The following is a 17,715-nucleotide window of genomic DNA, read 5'->3' as shown; positions in this document are numbered from 1 at the left end:
ATTTGTCTCACGCTAATCAATAGCCTGTAACATTAACAACCCATTATGGAAAAATGGTGGATTCAATTATTCTAACCATGACTACTTTACTCGATAAGACATGAAAACTTTTCAAAAACTAAAAAGTCAACACAAATCACTCATTGCTTCCTACGTTTCAAGCACTCTAAGGGTATGGGGAGTGGGCGGCAAACCACCATCGGCAAATGGGTTTGCCGAGTGGGAACACCATCGCCGACCCATTTTGCCGATCGGTAAGTTTGGTGATTCGGTGACCGGTTGCCGAAGCGGTGAAAGGTGGGAAGGAGAGAGAGGGGGTGTGTGTGGTGGGGTCTATGCCATCTCAACCAATCACACATTTTTTTTTATAAATAGCTTACCAATTCATGAAGTGTCTAACCATTAGCAACACTTTTGAGCATAGTTTTCATTGAATGACATGACACACTCTCATTGGTTGATTTTGAAGTGTACCACTTTCAAATGTCTAACCACCCCATACACCCTAAATAAAAAAAAAATGTTGATTATCAATTAAACACCTAAATCCTTTTGATAAAAAAGATAATCAAAAAAATTTACAAACCAAAATCAGCAAAAAGATTATTTTCCCATAACACATAAACAATATGCCAATTGTTGTGAAAAAATATTATTATAAATAAACCTTAATTAAATACTTGGTCAAGGGTTTTATCTCGTTTTTATAAACATGGTTGAAGGCAAACCTAAGACCCAATTTTGGTCCACTGTGTTTTTTTTTCTTTTGAAATAACTAGTATTTTGCCCGTCGCGCGTTGCGGCGGCAAGCGACGGGTGGAAACATATAGTAAGAGAAAACACGATTCGTAAAACGCAGTACGTAAAATACAATTACAAAAAAAAAAGCGTAAAACACAAATGTAGACACAAAGTGTAAAAAACAGTTTCAAAGACATTTCGTAAAACACAATGCACTGGCATTTGGAAAAGTAGGAGTTGTAGTCTAGGGGTCACGGTTACAATTTTTTAAGGTTGGGCGGGTGTAAAGATGAAGTAATAGAGCAAGGGGTAAAAAAGCAAAGTCTAAAAATGACAGTGTAAAAGTATAGGGGTGGTGGCAGAAAAATGTGTAAAAGATGAGGGGGTGTTGGTGGAAATACAAAAGAGGAGGGTTGGTGCCTGACTGCCTGGTGGCGTAACTTTGTAAGAGCTAAGGGGGTGATGGTGGAAAACCAAAGTAGAGGGTTGGTGCTGACAAAGTTTGAAAGATGAGGTTATGGTTTTGAAAATTCAAAGTAGAAGGTTTAGGGACTAAATTTGACATTTTATGAAACTTTAAAGGTATCAAAATCAAAGGGCTAAAATTGCAATATTATTAAAGTACAGGGGCAGGAAGGCAAAGCCGGTGGAAAATCCACCGACTTTGCCTTTTAAGATTATATACAATATGGTATAAGTTTTTTGAAGCAGGGAGGTAAAGTGCAAGAAAAAAGAAGCAGGGAATGTGAAAACCTAAAGTTTTTGAAATCGGGAACCAAAGTGAATTTGTCCAAAATTATAGGGAGGTAAATTGTAATTTACTCAAAAGAATAATATGACAAGCAATCGTAGAGTAATGGGCTGTTTGTTTACCTCTTAATGAAGTTATTAATGGTTTATACCTCTTACTGATTCAGCACTTAATAATTCAGACTGTTTGTTTCGCGAGCAAATGTGTGAATGGTTCAGACATTTGCCTCTGAATGGTTAAGTTTTATACCGAGTCTGAATGGTTAAGACCTCTAATCTGAATTGGTCAGACATTTGCCTCTGAACGGTTTCTGGCTCTTAACTGTTCAGACCTCTTACTGGTTCAACACTTAATGATTCAGACCTCTTACTGATTCAGCACTTAACCATTCAGAAGTTGCCAAACACCGCTTAAGGGTTGTTTGTTTACTTCTTATTGGGGCTCTTAATTGTTCAGACCTCTTACTAGTTCAGCTGTTTGTTTCATGAGCAAATGTCTTGTTAAAAGTGTATAATTTCACTATTACATTTCTACTTCATGTAATAAACATATTGGGCTTTATATCTGTTGTTGGGTTGTTATGTTTGTTACTGGGCTGTTACTTGTTAACAGAATTGTTATGAGCTGTTATGGGCTGAAGGACTGTATTGTTTACATCTTTGGAAGTGCAAGGGGTAAAGTGTAACTTTGGTTTCATCTGATTATATAAGAGAAGAGAGAGAAGGTTACAGTTCAGCAGTCAAGATATTTTCTAGGGTTTTACTTGCTCTCTCTCAGTATTGTTCGTGCACAACTTCTGGTGTTGAAGATCTTCTTCTGGAGTTGATCTTAGTGTTGAGATTCTTGTTGTCTAAGAGATTGTGTTAATCTCTTCGTTTTATATCCTTTTGTATCTTGTATTTGTATTCTTCAGTTTATGTTCAACAGATTTCTTCAATCTGTTGAACTTGTACTTTGTATTGTTAAGATCTCAGATTCTTGAGATCTAGGGTTTGGTTGGGTTGTTTTTGGGTTGGATAAGAAATAAAGTTTTGTCATCTGTTTTGTCACTATTTTCGGTGTATTCAAGTTGTTCTTGTTAGATCTGTACCATTTTTACATGGTATCAGAGCAAGAATAGCTCCGTCTTGTTTGATTCTTGGGATTTCCGCTGCATATTATCTGATTTGTTGTCTTGTTTGTGATAGGGTTTCTTCTCCTCGGAAACCGTGTTGTGCTGACAGATCTTCTCAGATCTATTGATTCTTGAAGTGCTTGTTCTGTGTTGACGAAACCCTAAAGTTAGGGTATCTGCTGGTTCGGATCAAACTTCTGCGTTAGTCTCTGAAACCTTGAAGTTTCAGGGCAAACTAACCTGAAGTGGTATTATTGGTATTTTGTATTAGGTTTGAAGTTCTAGAAAACTACAGATCTAATACTTGTGAAGATATTAGCACCCATTGTAAGAGTATTCTTTTCCCTCTTTTTCATTGGTTGGCTAGTTGAAGTCGGGGTAGTGAGGACCGGCACCTTTGTTGTGTTTGTATTGTATTGTTTCTGGTTTTAGTTGTGTCTTGTGTTGTTGCAACTGTGTTATGCTTGTCCAGGCACCTTTAGAGTGATGAACCTGGAATCTGGCCTCTAATACAGTCTTGCTGGTGTCTTGTTGTTTTTTTAATTCTGTTTGATTGGTTGTTTGTTTCTTTGATTGTGTATTTGTCTTATCTGGTTTATCTGTTATCATGGTTTTACCTGATCCAAATGCTAGTTCATCTCAGACATTAATAAGTAAGTTAGATGTAGGAGATCCATTATATCTTCATCCTAGTGATTCAAGTGCATTGACTATTGTTAGTGTTAAGTTGAAGGATACTGAGAATTATTCTGTCTGGTCAAGTTCTATGAAATTAGCTTTAGAAGCCAAGAATAAATTTGGCTTTGTTAATGGAAAATGTAAAAAATCTACTGAAGATGATGTGCTTGCTAGTCAATGGGATAGATGTAACTCTGTTGTGTTAACATGGTTATTAAACTCTGTGTCAGAAGAGTTATTTTTGGGTCAAGTATTTTCTACATATGCTTCTGAGGTTTGGGATGATTTACAAGAAACCTATGACAAGGTGGATGGTTCTGTGGTATATGATTTGTATAAAAAAATAAATTGTATTTCACAAAATGGTTCAACAGTGGCTGACTATTATAATAGGCTGACTACTATGTGGAAACAGTTTGATGCTATGCTCAAACTGCCCACTTGTTCTTGTAAAGCTGCTAAAGACTATAATGATTTTTCTATGTTAATCAAGTTAATGTAGTTTCTTATGGGGTTAGATGATGTTTATCAACCTGTAAGAACTAATCTTTTAACCAGAGAGGTCTTTCCATCTGTCAAGGTTGCTTTTGCTGTGGTTTCTAGGGAGGAATCACATAGGATGTCTAGTGGTAGTTTAAAAGGTCAGAATGTATCTTTTGTGTCTAAACCTAACCAGTCATTTGAATCTAAGAAAAGAGTATCAAATCAAAGAGGGCCTAATCCAAATTTAAAGTGTACACATTGTAACATGATTGGTCATACTGTTGATAGATGCTTTGAGTTAATTGGTTATCCACCAGTGTAACAACTGTCACTAAAATCAATAATTAGGACGATAATTAGACAATAAGAAAACCCTAATTGAGACACCCAAGTAATTCTGCATTAACCCTAAAAATTTCAGAACAATCGGAATCAGGATCAGGGCCCCTAAAACTCGAGGGGGGCAAACCCTAGTTGATAGTTATCTAAATAAAACGTTGGGACAATCTGATTTGTCCAAATTATTGAATCAGCAAACCTAGTCCCGAGCCTAGGCAGCCTATAATTAGACTGCTTAGCTTACGGACCGTAAGGGATCAGGCATACGGTCCGTAAGGGAGTCCCAAAAATTAGTATAAATAGTAGACATCGGGACTTGCCTTCTGTTCTTATTTCGACGAAGAAATTCGTTGTGTACGAAGAGTTATATCACAATCAGTTCAATAACACACACAATTCACGAAGTGCTGCCGCAATCAGGGTAATAACTCGATCGCTATTACGATTCAACGTCCGATCGATTATAACTATCCAACGATTGTCCGAGTGCTGCTCAAATTGAGCTTGTACTTTGATTATTCGTCGTGATTTCGACTTGAATATTTGAGTACTGTTCGAATTCGGACTATGCTCTGTTATTCGTTGTGAATCCGATTGAATTATTAAGTATCGCACTTGTTAATCGATGTGAGGGTTTAATCTCGTGAATTGACGTAACTGCTGAATTAGTTACTAACCCGTTTGTGTGTGTGCATTATTGTTAAATTAGGAATAATCAAGGCTAATCAGTAGGCTTATACACTGCTCGTTAAATCTGCAATGTGAGTCATTCTCTTTTTATCAACTGTTTTACAATACTCCAAATTATTTTCAAAGTGTTATAATTACAGGGACTAAGTCGTGGATATCTTGATTTATTGGTTAGTGGGGTATTGTGCACATTACTATTTCTCCCAGTTGGGTTCATTGACCTACTAGGGAGGAACGTCACTATTAGAGTTCATTGACCTAATAGTGGTATGACCATCATCACCATTGTGACTTGTCACCATTGTGACAGAAAGCCAGATAAAAATAAGATATGAACCATTGTAATCGCTCTTATGCTGTAATTTATAACTACGGGTCATTTCCTAAAAACCTGAATGAACTCACTCAGTATTTCCCCGCTGACAAAACCTTTTCCAAACATGTTTCAGGTGATCTGTTGTGAGCAAAGAAAAGTGCCAGGAAGCACTACCAGCTTAAGAAAGTGGCTCATTGTAAATAAATAAAAGAAACATGTTTTGAAAATAAAGATTTCCATTGAAATCACCGTATTGTAAATTACTGGGTTTTATCCCTAAATTATGTAACGTGCAGTTTAAATTATCAAGAGATCTTGTTTTAAAAAGACTTACGCTGTCGCCTAAATTAAATACCACGGAATTTCTGTCCCGCGGCTCCTGAAACGGGTCAAACCGGGTCGGGGGCCGTGACAGAAATAAGGTGGTATCAGAGCCACTTCTCAAGCCACTGATTTAAGCCAATTAAGTATTTAGAAAATACTTAATTTCCATTAATTGCTATTTTGTGATTATTTGTTTATTTATCTGACTAATTATGTACAGTATGAGCAAATCTTTATATGCTAGTCAATGTAGCCAGTAATGTAAATTCTTAAATAATTTGACTCAAGTATTAGTACCTTTATTATCTACAGTTTAGAAGTCTTATCAAGAAAATCATAAAATTTACAAATAAAACCTCGTGTGATGTAAATTTCAGTTATTTTAATAATACCCAGTAGGAACCAATATTTAAAAAGTTTTCTATAAATTTTGTGAATTCTGACTATGTCTATTTTGCTAAACAGCATGAGTAACTTGTCTGAGGCCCTTCAGAATTTAAATCTCTATCCAGTAAGAGTAGAGGTTTCCAGAGATTTCAATAGATATATACCAGACATAGAGGAACCTATAGAATTCGATGTTTTACCTCTCGAGAAACCCAAGCCTAAGAAAATAGAAATTGGGGAAAATTCTAGGCAAATTGAAAAGTTACCATCTCAGGAAGAGTTAGATTTTATAATGGCAAGCTATAATACTATTAAGCCTGTTAATGAAAATATTTTTAACCGCTCTCTTGAAACACAACTACCAATGAACTTAGAACCAGCTATTCCAAACCCTTCAATCCACTCGCAAATAGACGAATGGTTGATTAACGAAATACAGTTACAAAACCATCCCTATAAGCTTTTTCCTCAGTTCAATTCAAAAGCTTTACCAAATCCACCAATAAGTAACGAGAATACAGCTGAACTTCGCCTTGATGAAGAACTAATGGACAATAGAAATAGGATCCAAGAGATTGAGGGACAGATCTCCTGGAAATACGATGAGAGGGAACACCATTACTAGAATATCATCTGACCACAGGATAAGGGATCTATAGAACTGTGCTTGTATAATAGTAATAGTAAAAATCAATCTGTAAAATCATTACAAGGTAAAAGTGTGTATTGATGTCTCCTATAAAATATAAAAATAGGAATCAAGAAATCGATAATTTGGTTATATGTATATTGTGAAATTTATATGATGATTTTAGGTATAATTATTGATATTAATAAATTATATATTTATATATATATACATTAATTATCAGATGGAAAACGCGAATAATGAACCAGTTAATGATTCTGAGCAACAACCGGGGGATCAATATATGACTAGGCAGGATATAGAAAATATCGTTGCTCAAGGGATAGCCAACACTATTCCAACAATGATAGCTCAAGGGATAGCCAACGCTATTCCAGCAATCATTGCTGCTGTTAAGAATCCGGTAGAACCACAGCAAATCGTTCCTAGCAAACGTATTTCTGAAGATAACTTCAGTAATAGCGTAAACGGAGGCAATGATCATCATGACAATGAACCCCAACAAGCGCCGCTCCCTAAGAAAATGAAAGTTGCAACGCCTGGTTGCACTTACAAGGAATTTCTTGCTTGTAAACCATCTGAGTTTGCAGGCAATGAAGGAGCGACTGCGGCACTACGTTGGTTAGAGAAAACTGAGGCAGTAATTGCCATAAGTAAATGTGCTCAGGATGATCAGGTCATGTACGCGTCAAATCTTTTCAAAGAAGGGGCGCTAGAATGGTGGAATACGGTGTTACAATCAAAAGGAAGAAGGATGGCGTATGCTATGAACTGGGAAGAATTTAAGAGCTTAGTAGAAAGAAAATTTTGTCCCGAATATGAAAAGGAACAAATGACAAACAAGTTTCTAACCCACCGGATGGTGGATGTAGATTGTCGAAAGTATACTACGACATTCTTCGAGTATGCTCGAGTAGTACCAACCTTGGCTTCGCCAGAGCCGGTACTTATTTCTCGATATATTTGGGGATTGATTTCTGAAATCCGTAACATCGTCAAGGCTGCGAAACCTCGCACGATTGATGATGCGGTGGATTTAGCCAATACTCTGACTGACGAACTAGTACGGACAAGAGAGGAAAATAGAAGGAAGGAAGTAGCCCAAAAGATTACCCAGGTAATCCGTTCGGATAACCATAACGATTTCAAGAAAGGAGGGAATGGACAATCTTCCACTAGTCCATTTTGCAATTTTTGCAAAAGAAAGCATTTTGGAAGATGCAAAGGATACTGCAATTTTTGCAAAATTCCGGGGCATCAGGAAGAAGACTGCAGGAGGAAGAAAATTTCAGTTTGTTACAACTGTGGAGAAACTGGACATCTTAGGCCAAATTGTCCAAAACTAAACAAACCATCTGACACTAAAGCCAAACCTGCAGAAGAAGCAAAAAGGAATGCAAGAGCCTTTCAATTGACTGCTCAGGAAGCAGAGCTCATTCCAGATGTGATAGCCGGTACGTCCTAGGTTACAACATTTACACAAAAAATATTATCTGACTCTGGTGCAAACCAAAGTTTTATAAATACTTCATTCTGTCAAACTCTTAACATATCATTAATCGAACTTAGGCAAATCTTTACAGTCGAAATAGGCAAAAAGGAAAATATAGAACTCTCAGGTCATAGAATTCTTCGCCAATCTAATTCCTATGAAATTAGCTGAGTTTGATGTTGTGTTAAGAATAGATTGGTTAGTAGCCAACCCTACTCGAATTCTCTGTGATAAGAACTTTATAGAAAATCCAGGCACCCACCGGAGAAGTATTTATGATTACAGGAAATAAACCATGAAAGGTCACATAATAAATCATGAAGGTATTCACTTAGATCCTGCTAAGATAGCAGCAAATTACTGAAATGGAAGATTTCGCAATCTCTAAATGGAAATTAGGAATTTTGTAAATTTAGCCAGATTCTATAGGCAGTTTATTGAGGATTATCTTAGATAGATATATCCTTAACTAAGCCAAAACAGTTAATCCTAAATAAGAACCTAAACAAAAAGTAGCCTCTAGCATAAATTAACAAATATTCCAATCCTAGCCTTACCAGAAGGAACAGAAGATTTTAAAGTATACAATGATACTTCAAAGCTAGAATAGGATGTATGGTAATGCAACACAAAAAGGTAATTGTGTATGCATCAAGCACAAAGAAAGCCATACCACTTGTAAGCTTAAAAAAAAAGCCACAAGTTACCCTTAAGATTAGGAATCATTATCTAAGCAAGTTTACTATCCATAGGGGTCATAAGAATTTAAGATACATATTCGAGCAACAAGAATTAAACATGAGGAAAAGGAAATCCTCGGTGACTACGACTGTGATATTTAGTATCACTAAAGAAAGGTTGAAAACGGCTAAAGATCGCCAGAAGAATTATACAAATAGTAGACGAAAGCCGTTGGAGTTTTAAGTTGAAAACAAAATGCTACGAAAAGTATCTCCTTGGCAAGGAATTGTTAGATGTGGTAAGAAAAGAAGCTAAGTCCAAGATACGTAGGACCGTTTCCAGTAATCCAACGAATAGGACCAGTAGCTTATCGTTTACAACTACCAGAAGAATTAGCTGGAGTACATGATGTGTTTCATGTATCCAATTACAAGAAAAGTTTATCAAATGAATCCCTGGTAGTACCTCTTCAAGATATAGAGGTAAATGAAAAGCTGAAATTCGTAGAGAAACCCCTACAAATAGAAGACCGGAAGATTAAGTTTCTCAAACACAAATGACTAGTGCTAGTGAAAGTCAAATGGGAATCCGGAAGAGGACCAGAGTACACTTGGAAACTGGAATCAGAGATGAAGCGAAAGTACCCTCATCTATTTCAACAAATCTCGAGGACGAGATTTTCTTAAGTTGGGGAGGATGTAACAACTGTCACTAAAATCAATAATTAGGACGATAATTAGACAATAAGAAAACCCTAATTGAGACACCCAAGTAATTCTGCATTAACCCTAAAAATTTCAGAACAATCGGAATCAGGATCAGGGCCCCTAAAACTCGAGGGGGGCAAACCCTAGTTGATAGTTATCTAAATAAAACGTTGGGACAATCTGATTTGTCCAAATTATTGAATCAGCAAACCTAGTCCCGAGCCTAGGCAGCCTATAATTAGACTGCTTAGCTTACGGACCGTACGGGATCAGGCATACGGTCCGTAAGGGAGTCCCAAAAATTAGTATAAATAGTAGACATCGGGACTTGCCTTCTGTTCTTATTTCGACGAAGAAATTCGTTGTGTACGAAGAGTTATATCACAATCAGTTCAATAACACACACAATTCACGAAGTGCTGCCGCAATCAGGGTAATAACTCGATCGCTATTACGATTCAACGTCCGATCGATTATAACTATCCAACGATTGTCCGAGTGCTGCTCAAATTGAGCTTGTACTTTGATTATTCGTCGTGATTTCGACTTGAATATTTGAGTACTGTTCGAATTCGGACTATGCTCTGTTATTCGTTGTGAATCCGATTGAATTATTAAGTATCGCACTTGTTAATCGATGTGAGGGTTTAATCTCGTGAATTGACGTAACTGCTGAATTAGTTACTAACCCGTTTGTGTGTGTGCATTATTGTTAAATTAGGAATAATCAAGGCTAATCAGTAGGCTTATACACTGCTCGTTAAATCTGCAATGTGAGTCATTCTCTTTTTATCAACTGTTTTACAATACTCCAAATTATTTTCAAAGTGTTATAATTACAGGGACTAAGTCGTGGATATCTTGATTTCTTGGTTAGTGGGGTATTGTGCACATTACTATTTCTCCCAGTTGGGTTCATTGACCTACTAGGGAGGAACGTCACTATTAGAGTTCATTGACCTAATAGTGGTATGACCATCGTCACCATTGTGACTTGTCACCATTGTGACAGAAAGCCAGATAAAAATAAGATATGAACCATTGTAATCGCTCTTATGCTGTAATTTATAACTACGGGTCATTTCCTAAAAACCTGAATGAACTCACTCAGTATTTCCCCGCTGACAAAACCTTTTTCAAACATGTTTCAGGTGATCTGTTGTGAGCAAAGAAAAGTGCCAGGAAGCACTACCAGCTTAAGAAAGTGGCTCAATGTAAATAAATAAAAGAAACATGTTTTGAAAATAAAGATTTCCATTGAAATCACCGTATTGTAAATTACTGGGTTTTATCCCTAAATTATGTAACGTGCAGTTTAAATTATCAAAAGATCCTGTTTTAAAACCGATGTCGCCTAAATTAAATACCACGGGATTTCTGTCCCGCGGCTCCTGAAACGGGTCAAACCGGGCCGGGGGCCGTGACAACCAGGTTTTAGGAAAAAATCTAACACTGTATCTGGTAAAACAAATAAGTCAAATGTTGCTGTTGGGTCATCTGCTAGTATGTCTACTTCTGGTTTACCTTTTACATCTGAGCAGATAACAAAGTTACTAAGTTTAGTTGGTGAAAAATCTGGTGTGGAATCAACAAGTGTAAGAGGTGAGTCTTGTATAGTTAATAACTGTGTTAGTTGTTCCAGTTCCTTGTTTTTTGGAGGTGTGTTTAGTTGGATAGTTGACTCTGGGGCAAGTCAACACATGATAAATAATGATAAAGATATGTTTAATACTGTTGATGTTTCTGAGTTTGACATTAAAGTAGGTCATCCAAATGGAACTAATGTTAAAGTATTAAAAATTGGAAATATCAAGTTAACAAATGACATTGTTTTAAAAGATGTGTTTTATGTCCCAGAGTATTATGTAAATTTACTGTCTGTTCATAGGCTAGCAAGGGATAATGGTATAAAAGTTTTGTTTAATGAGAATAGTTGTGTGTTACAGGATTCCAAATCAAAGAAGGTCCTGGTGACTGGTAGTCAGGACAGTGGTCTTTATTTTGTTGGAAAAAATGGTAATTCTGTGAATGTATGTTTTAATAGTTTTGTGAAGGCAAGTTTGTGGCATAGTAGGTTAGGCCACCCTTCTGATCAAGTGCTAGCTGTGTTAAAAGATAATTTTGATGTTAAAAGTGTTGAACATGGTCCTTGTGATGTGTGTCATAGGGCAAAACAAGTAAGAGTTCCTTTTCCTCTTAGTGAACACAAAACAAAGTCAGTAGGTGAGTTAGTTCATCTTGATGTATGGGGTCCCTATAAAGTTACAAGTTATGAGGGATTTAAATATTTTTTAACTATAGTTGATGATTTCTCAAGAACTGTTTGGTGTTACATGTTGATGAATAAAACTGAAGTGTTTGAAAGTGTGTGTAGTTTTTATGAGCTGGTCTTAACACAGTTTGAAACAAAAGTTAAAACTATAAGAAGTGATAATGGAACAGAGTTTGTGAATAGTCAAATGAACTTATTTTGTAAAAACAAAGGTATTTTACATCAAACATCATGCTCTTATACACCACAACAAAATGGTGTGGTGGAAAGAAAACACAGACATCTTTTAAACACAGCTAGAGCTTTATTGTTTCAGAGTAATTTGCCTCTTAGATATTGGTCTGATTGTGTTTTAACTGCAGTTTACTTAATTAACAGGTTACCCTCATCTGTTTTAAATGGTAGGAGTCCTTATGAAGTTGTTTATGGTTTTAAACCCTCACTTATTCATCTAAGGAACTTTGGTTGTCTTTGTTTTAGTACTGTCTTGAATGAGTCTGATAAATTTGCTTATCATGCTGATAAGTGTGTTTTAGTTGGTTATTCAAATGTTAAAAAGGGATACAAACTGCTGTGTTTAGATAATAAAAAGGTGTTTTATTCTAGAGATGTGAAATTTTATGAAACTGTATATCCATTCAAATCTATTTTGAATAAAAGTCAAGGTATAAATTCTAACACTGAGTTAAATTAGATAAATTTTTTTGATATTACTGAAACAAGAACACCTGAAGTTCCTATAGTTCCCAATGATGAAGAGGGTACAGCTGGTGCTCAAGATCACTACAGTGATGATCAGCCACCAGTGTTGCCCTCTACATCTGCCACTGTACCAAATGTTGATAATACACAACATGGGGATGAACAGTTAGGTAGTAGTTTACCAGGTAACACTGATGGGGCAGAGGACACTGTAGGATCTTATGATGAGACCAACCCATCTGAGGGACAGTCTACTAGGAAATCTTCTAGGAAAGTTATTTTTCCACAAAGGTTTAATGAGTTTGTTGTTGAAGGAAAAGTAAAATATGGAATTGAAAAGGTTGTAAACTATGCTAGTTTATCTGTTGATAATTTTTGCTTAGTTTCTTCACTGAACAAATCTGTTGAGCCTAGCTCATATAATGAGGCTATTAAAGATCCTAGATGGATAGAAGCCATGAATAAAGAAATGGAAGCCCTTAATAGAAATAATACATGGGTTGTTGTTGATTTGCCTAAAGGTAGAAAACCCATAGGTTGTAAGTGGGTATACAAAATAAAATATAAAGCCAATGGGGAAGTCGAGAGGTATAAGGCTAGGTTAGTTGCAAAGGGGTTTAACCAAAAGGAGGGAATTGATTTTGGAGAAACATTCTCTCCAGTTGTTAAAATGGTTACAGTAAGAATTGTCTTGAAACTTGTTGTGAATAATGGGTGGTCTTTGTATCAGCTAGATATAAACAATGCTTTTCTATATGGGTCATTATCTGAAGATGTATATATGACTTTACCATTAGGGTATTTTGATAATGATAAAAATAAAGTCTGTAAGCTTGTTAAGTCACTTTATGGGCTTAAACAAGCTCCCAGAAAATGGAATGAGAAGCTAACTTCTGTGCTTCTTGGTATGGGTTTTACTCAGAGTCTGTGTGATCATTCTTTGTTTATTTTGAGTAAAGATGATATTCTTGTTGTCTTGTTAGTCTATGTTGATGACATAGTGATTACTGGTAATAGTTCTACTGAAATTACTAGAGTTAAAAGGTGTTTGAGTGAAAGTTTTTTAATGAAAGACTTAGGTGTGCTTAAATACTTTCTTGGTATTGAGGTTTTGTATTCAAATGAATCTATTTGTTTGTCACAGCGAAAATATTGTCTTGAACTTTTGAATGAGTTTGGATATCTTGGGTGCAAACCTGTTGGGACTCCTATAGAACAGTCTCATGTTATTACAAACAAGGTTGAAAAGGATAAAAGTTTTTTAGAAAATGTTAGTGGTTTTCAAAAGTTAATAGGTAAGTTGATATACTTATCTTTGACTCGTCCTGACATAAGTTATGCTGTACAGTTCTTGAGTCAATACATGCACAAACCGTGTCAGTCACATCTGGACATTGCTCTAAGATTGTTAAGATACTTAAAGCAAAGTCCAGGAAAGGGTATTATGTTCAGAAAAACAGGTAATTTTGATATATCAGGTTTTGTTGATTCAGATTGGGCTAAGTGTTTGGTGACCAGGAAGTCTGTCACTGGTTTTGGCATATTTCTTGGAAATACGCTTGTGTCTTGGAAAAGCAAGAAACAAGGGTTTGTTTCAAGATCTACTGCTGAAGCAGAGTACAGGGCGATGTGCTCTGCTACTTGTGAAGTAATGTGGATTAAAAATGTTTTATCTGAGTTAAAAATAAGTTGTAGTTTACCTGTTTCACTGTTATGTGATAGCAAGTCTGCTATCTCTATTTCTCAAAATCCAGTGTTCCATGAAAGAACAAAACATTTTGAACTGGACTTGCATTTTTTGAGGGAAAAAATTGCAAGTGGCATTATTGACCCACAAAAAATTGCATCTGAAGAACAGATAGCAGACATTTTCACTAAAGGTTTAAGTATTGCCCAACATGAGATTTTGTGTGAAAAATTGGGTTTGTACAATATGTTTACTGCCTGAATTATGGGGGGTGTTAAAAGTGTATAATTTCACTATTACATTTCTAATTCATGTAATAAACATATTGGGCTTTATATCTGTTGTTGGGTTGTTATGTTTGTTACTGGGCTGTTACTTGTTAACAGAATTGTTATGAGCTGTTATGGGCTGAAGGACTGTATTGTTTACATCTTTGGAAGTGCAAGGGGTAAAGTGTAACTTTGGTTTCATCTGATTATATAAGAGAAGAGAGAGAAGGTTACAGTTCAGTAGTCAAGATATTTTCTAGGGTTTCACTTGTTCTCTCTCAGTATTGTTCGTGCACAACTTCTGGTGTTGAAGATCTTCTTCTGGAGTTGATCTCAGTGTTGAGATTCTTGTTGTCTAAGAGATTGTGTTAATCTCTTCGTTTTATATCCTTTTGTATCTTGTATTTGTATTCTTCAGTTTATGTTCAACAGATTTCTTCAATCTGTTGAACTTGTACTTTGTATTGTTAAGATCTCAGATTCTTGAGATCTAGGGTTTGGTTGGGTTGTTTTTGGGTTGGATAAGAAATAAAGTTTTGTCATCTGTTTTGTCACTATTTTCGGTGTATTCAAGTTGTTCTTGTTAGATCTGTACCATTTTTACATGTCTGAACGGTTCAGACATTTGTCTCTAAATAGTTAAGCATTATACTGAGTCTAAATGGTTAAGACATCTGATCTGAATTGGTTAAACATTTGCCTCTGAACGGTTAAGCATTATACTGACTCTTAATGGTTTAGACGTCGTACTGATTCAACACTTGATGGTTCAGACCTCTTACTAATTTAACACTTAACCATTCAAAAGTTGCCAAACGACCCCTAACTTGTGTCATGCGACTTGGTTGCAACCTAGGTTGCTCCCAAGACCGGTCATTGCATTTCCTATGTTTTTTTTTCATTTTTATATCTACTTTGGTAACTAACGTAAGCATTTTGTCACCATAGAAGATAGTCTTAGTATTTAAAGTCCTTTTCATTGTATTTTGTTTTTACACGAATGAAAGAAAGGAATTAAAAGTAATCTGGTTGTTCATTGAAGCCATATTTTTTTGTTCTTGTGTGGGATACGATCAAGTCCGAAACAAAGCTAATCCACTTTGTAATTTAACACATACATTTAAAAAACAAGTCATAACATCAAAAACCACACATCTTTGATTATATTTTAGTTCTCTTATGTATTTTTATTCTTTAAATAATGAACAAAGACGATTACAGACTAATGGCAGGTAGACGAGCAACAAGTTGCGCCGCTACCCCCTTCTGAATAGCAAACCCTACCCTGCTAAACACAAAATTCTGCCCCTTAACATGCGCGGTGTTACTGCTTACCACCTGCTGAACCCGCTTGAGGAACCGCACCGCGTCAGGGGCGAGAGCGCCAAAAGTATCGAAAGCGAATGGGGTGAGCACGTGCTGATTCTCGATGCAAGCTTTCTCATGCTTAGCTACTTTGGCCGCCTCTGCCTTAGTTATTGCTTGACCAGCCACAAACCCGTGGTCCCTTAGCCCAACGAGGGGGGACACACCTGTCAAATCAACACACGCGTGTTTTCCTCCTTCCCATCCAAAAACAAGAATGTCAGCGGGCCGTAGGGTAGATCTCCCTTCTAATGGATCGGTCAAGAAGTTCACCGGAGCTTCCTTTTTCGCCGAGATCCCTGCTCGCTTAAGGACATCATAAAGCACATCACGAACTAAATCGTGTCGATATTTAAACCCTGGTAATTCTTTGCAATGGATTGCATGCTCCCCAAAAGTATCCAAGCAAGACTTCCGACATACAGGACATGGGTCATCAACCGGGAAAAGCGGTACCATCAGCCGGTACTTGAGGATAGCCCGGTATTCCACAGCCGACATACATTGCCCTAAACCTTCAATGGGAACAACAGACAGGAAATCCTGAGCATGGGGGGCTCGCAAACACTCAAACACGGCTCGCTGCCGTGGAGACAAAGCAAACTTCTCTTCAACTGTCTTGACGATTTCGCCATATAAGGCATTCGCCAGAATTTTCTGGGATTTAATGGGGGCGGTGTCTTTAATGTAGAAACCGCCGAGATCAAGATCGGGAAGAGAACTATGCAGGTTGTCCAACGCACCCATGTAATCAGAGTCCAATAACCCACCACCACATTCACGAAGGATGTGGTCTTGAAGAACCCAAGATTGGGCTCTTGAAGCCACAAAAGCATAGGAAGAGGCATCCTCAGCTGAGCAAATCCCAAGCCCCCCAAAACGGGTCGGGGGGGAAGCTAACCTCCATTGTAGGTCCCCGAAAAAGGCACCCCCACAAACAACAATGTTCTCGATCGCATTCCGAAGCCCCTTGTCAAAAACAGAGACGGCTTCCCCAACAAAAGAAGGCTGACACGTCCTTAGCCCAAACAGCAGTTTAGCAACCCCCATACACGAACGAAGCAGGAGGAGTTCGCTCTGAGGGTCCCGAAGACGTTTGAGACATCCCATCAACTCAACCGCACATTTAGCTATTTTAAGGGCCAAACCACTAATAAACTCCTCATCTCTGCTGACAGCACCACCCAAGAGTTTCACACCATGCACCGGCCTACCAATCTCCCGCGGAAATAAACCCTCTTGAGTCTTCACCCCGTCGCATGTAGGCCAAAAAACTTCAGTTTTTTTAATGTTGAGAAGGAGGCCCAATGAGGGGCCCTCCACTCTAATGATGTCTAAAGCTTTGGCCACCTGAGTAGCATCTCCAATAAGGGTCCCATCATCCAGGTACCAGGCATGAAAAAGGAGCTTGCAACGATCTCTGATTCGGAGAACAAGAGGGTGTAAAACAAGGGCAAAAAGGAGAGGCCCTAAAGGATCCCCCTGCTGAACCCCTGTGGAAGACCAAATATTATTATTCCCCACATAAAGCCTAGCTGGTTGCCCGTATAAAAAATCAACCCAAGCAGAGATGGATGGACACATTTTCCTTACCTCATTTAAAAGAGCAGTTCTATCCACAAGATTAAAGGCATTCGAGAAATCGACGGTAAGCATAGCCAACGACCCGTCTTGGTGGTGCGTATTTAAGAGCCTGTTGGCACTATGAAGAACCGCCTCAGCCCCGTTTGGAACCCCGACCCCAAACTGAAAGTCTCCAAGATATTTGGCCATATCCTTCCCCACTCCCTTCATCGCTACCTTGGAGACCACTCTCCTCCAGATCGAACCCACTGCAATAGGCCTAATCCCATTATCGGGCTTGAGAAGGGGCGTAAGGGGAGCAGATGCAATAAACTCCGCCAAACTCCTCGGGCATCCCCCCGCAAAAATAAGTTAACCACAGCTGAAATCGCTCTGAGGAGACTAACCGCAATCACGGACCCTTCCCCACAAAGGGCGTCCAAAAGGTGTTGAGCCCTCAAACCATCCCTCCCACATGACGTCCCTTTAGGGAACGATTTGATAC

At 37.6% G+C, this 17,715-nt stretch overlaps 1 protein-coding gene across 1 annotated transcript; it reads right to left on the bottom strand.

Moving 5' to 3' along the window:
- Nucleotides 1-15,296: 15,296 nt before the first annotated feature.
- Nucleotides 15,297-17,441, bottom strand: LOC118488797. The gene is made up of 3 exons (XM_035986155.1): nt 16,343-17,441; nt 15,648-16,261; nt 15,297-15,380 (listed from the first exon to the last, which is right to left on the bottom strand). Exons 1-3 carry the CDS (start codon nt 17,439-17,441, stop codon nt 15,297-15,299), a joined length of 1,797 nt encoding a protein of 598 aa, XP_035842048.1.
- Between the last annotated feature and the right edge of the window lie 274 nt (nt 17,442-17,715).

This window comes from Helianthus annuus, chromosome 17 (genome assembly GCF_002127325.2).
Source record: "Helianthus annuus cultivar XRQ/B chromosome 17, HanXRQr2.0-SUNRISE, whole genome shotgun sequence".
Classification (NCBI taxonomy): Eukaryota; Viridiplantae; Streptophyta; class Magnoliopsida; order Asterales; family Asteraceae; genus Helianthus; species Helianthus annuus.
Note: the sequence above shows the minus strand (reverse complement) of the source record. Positions and strands in the feature narration are given on the sequence as shown.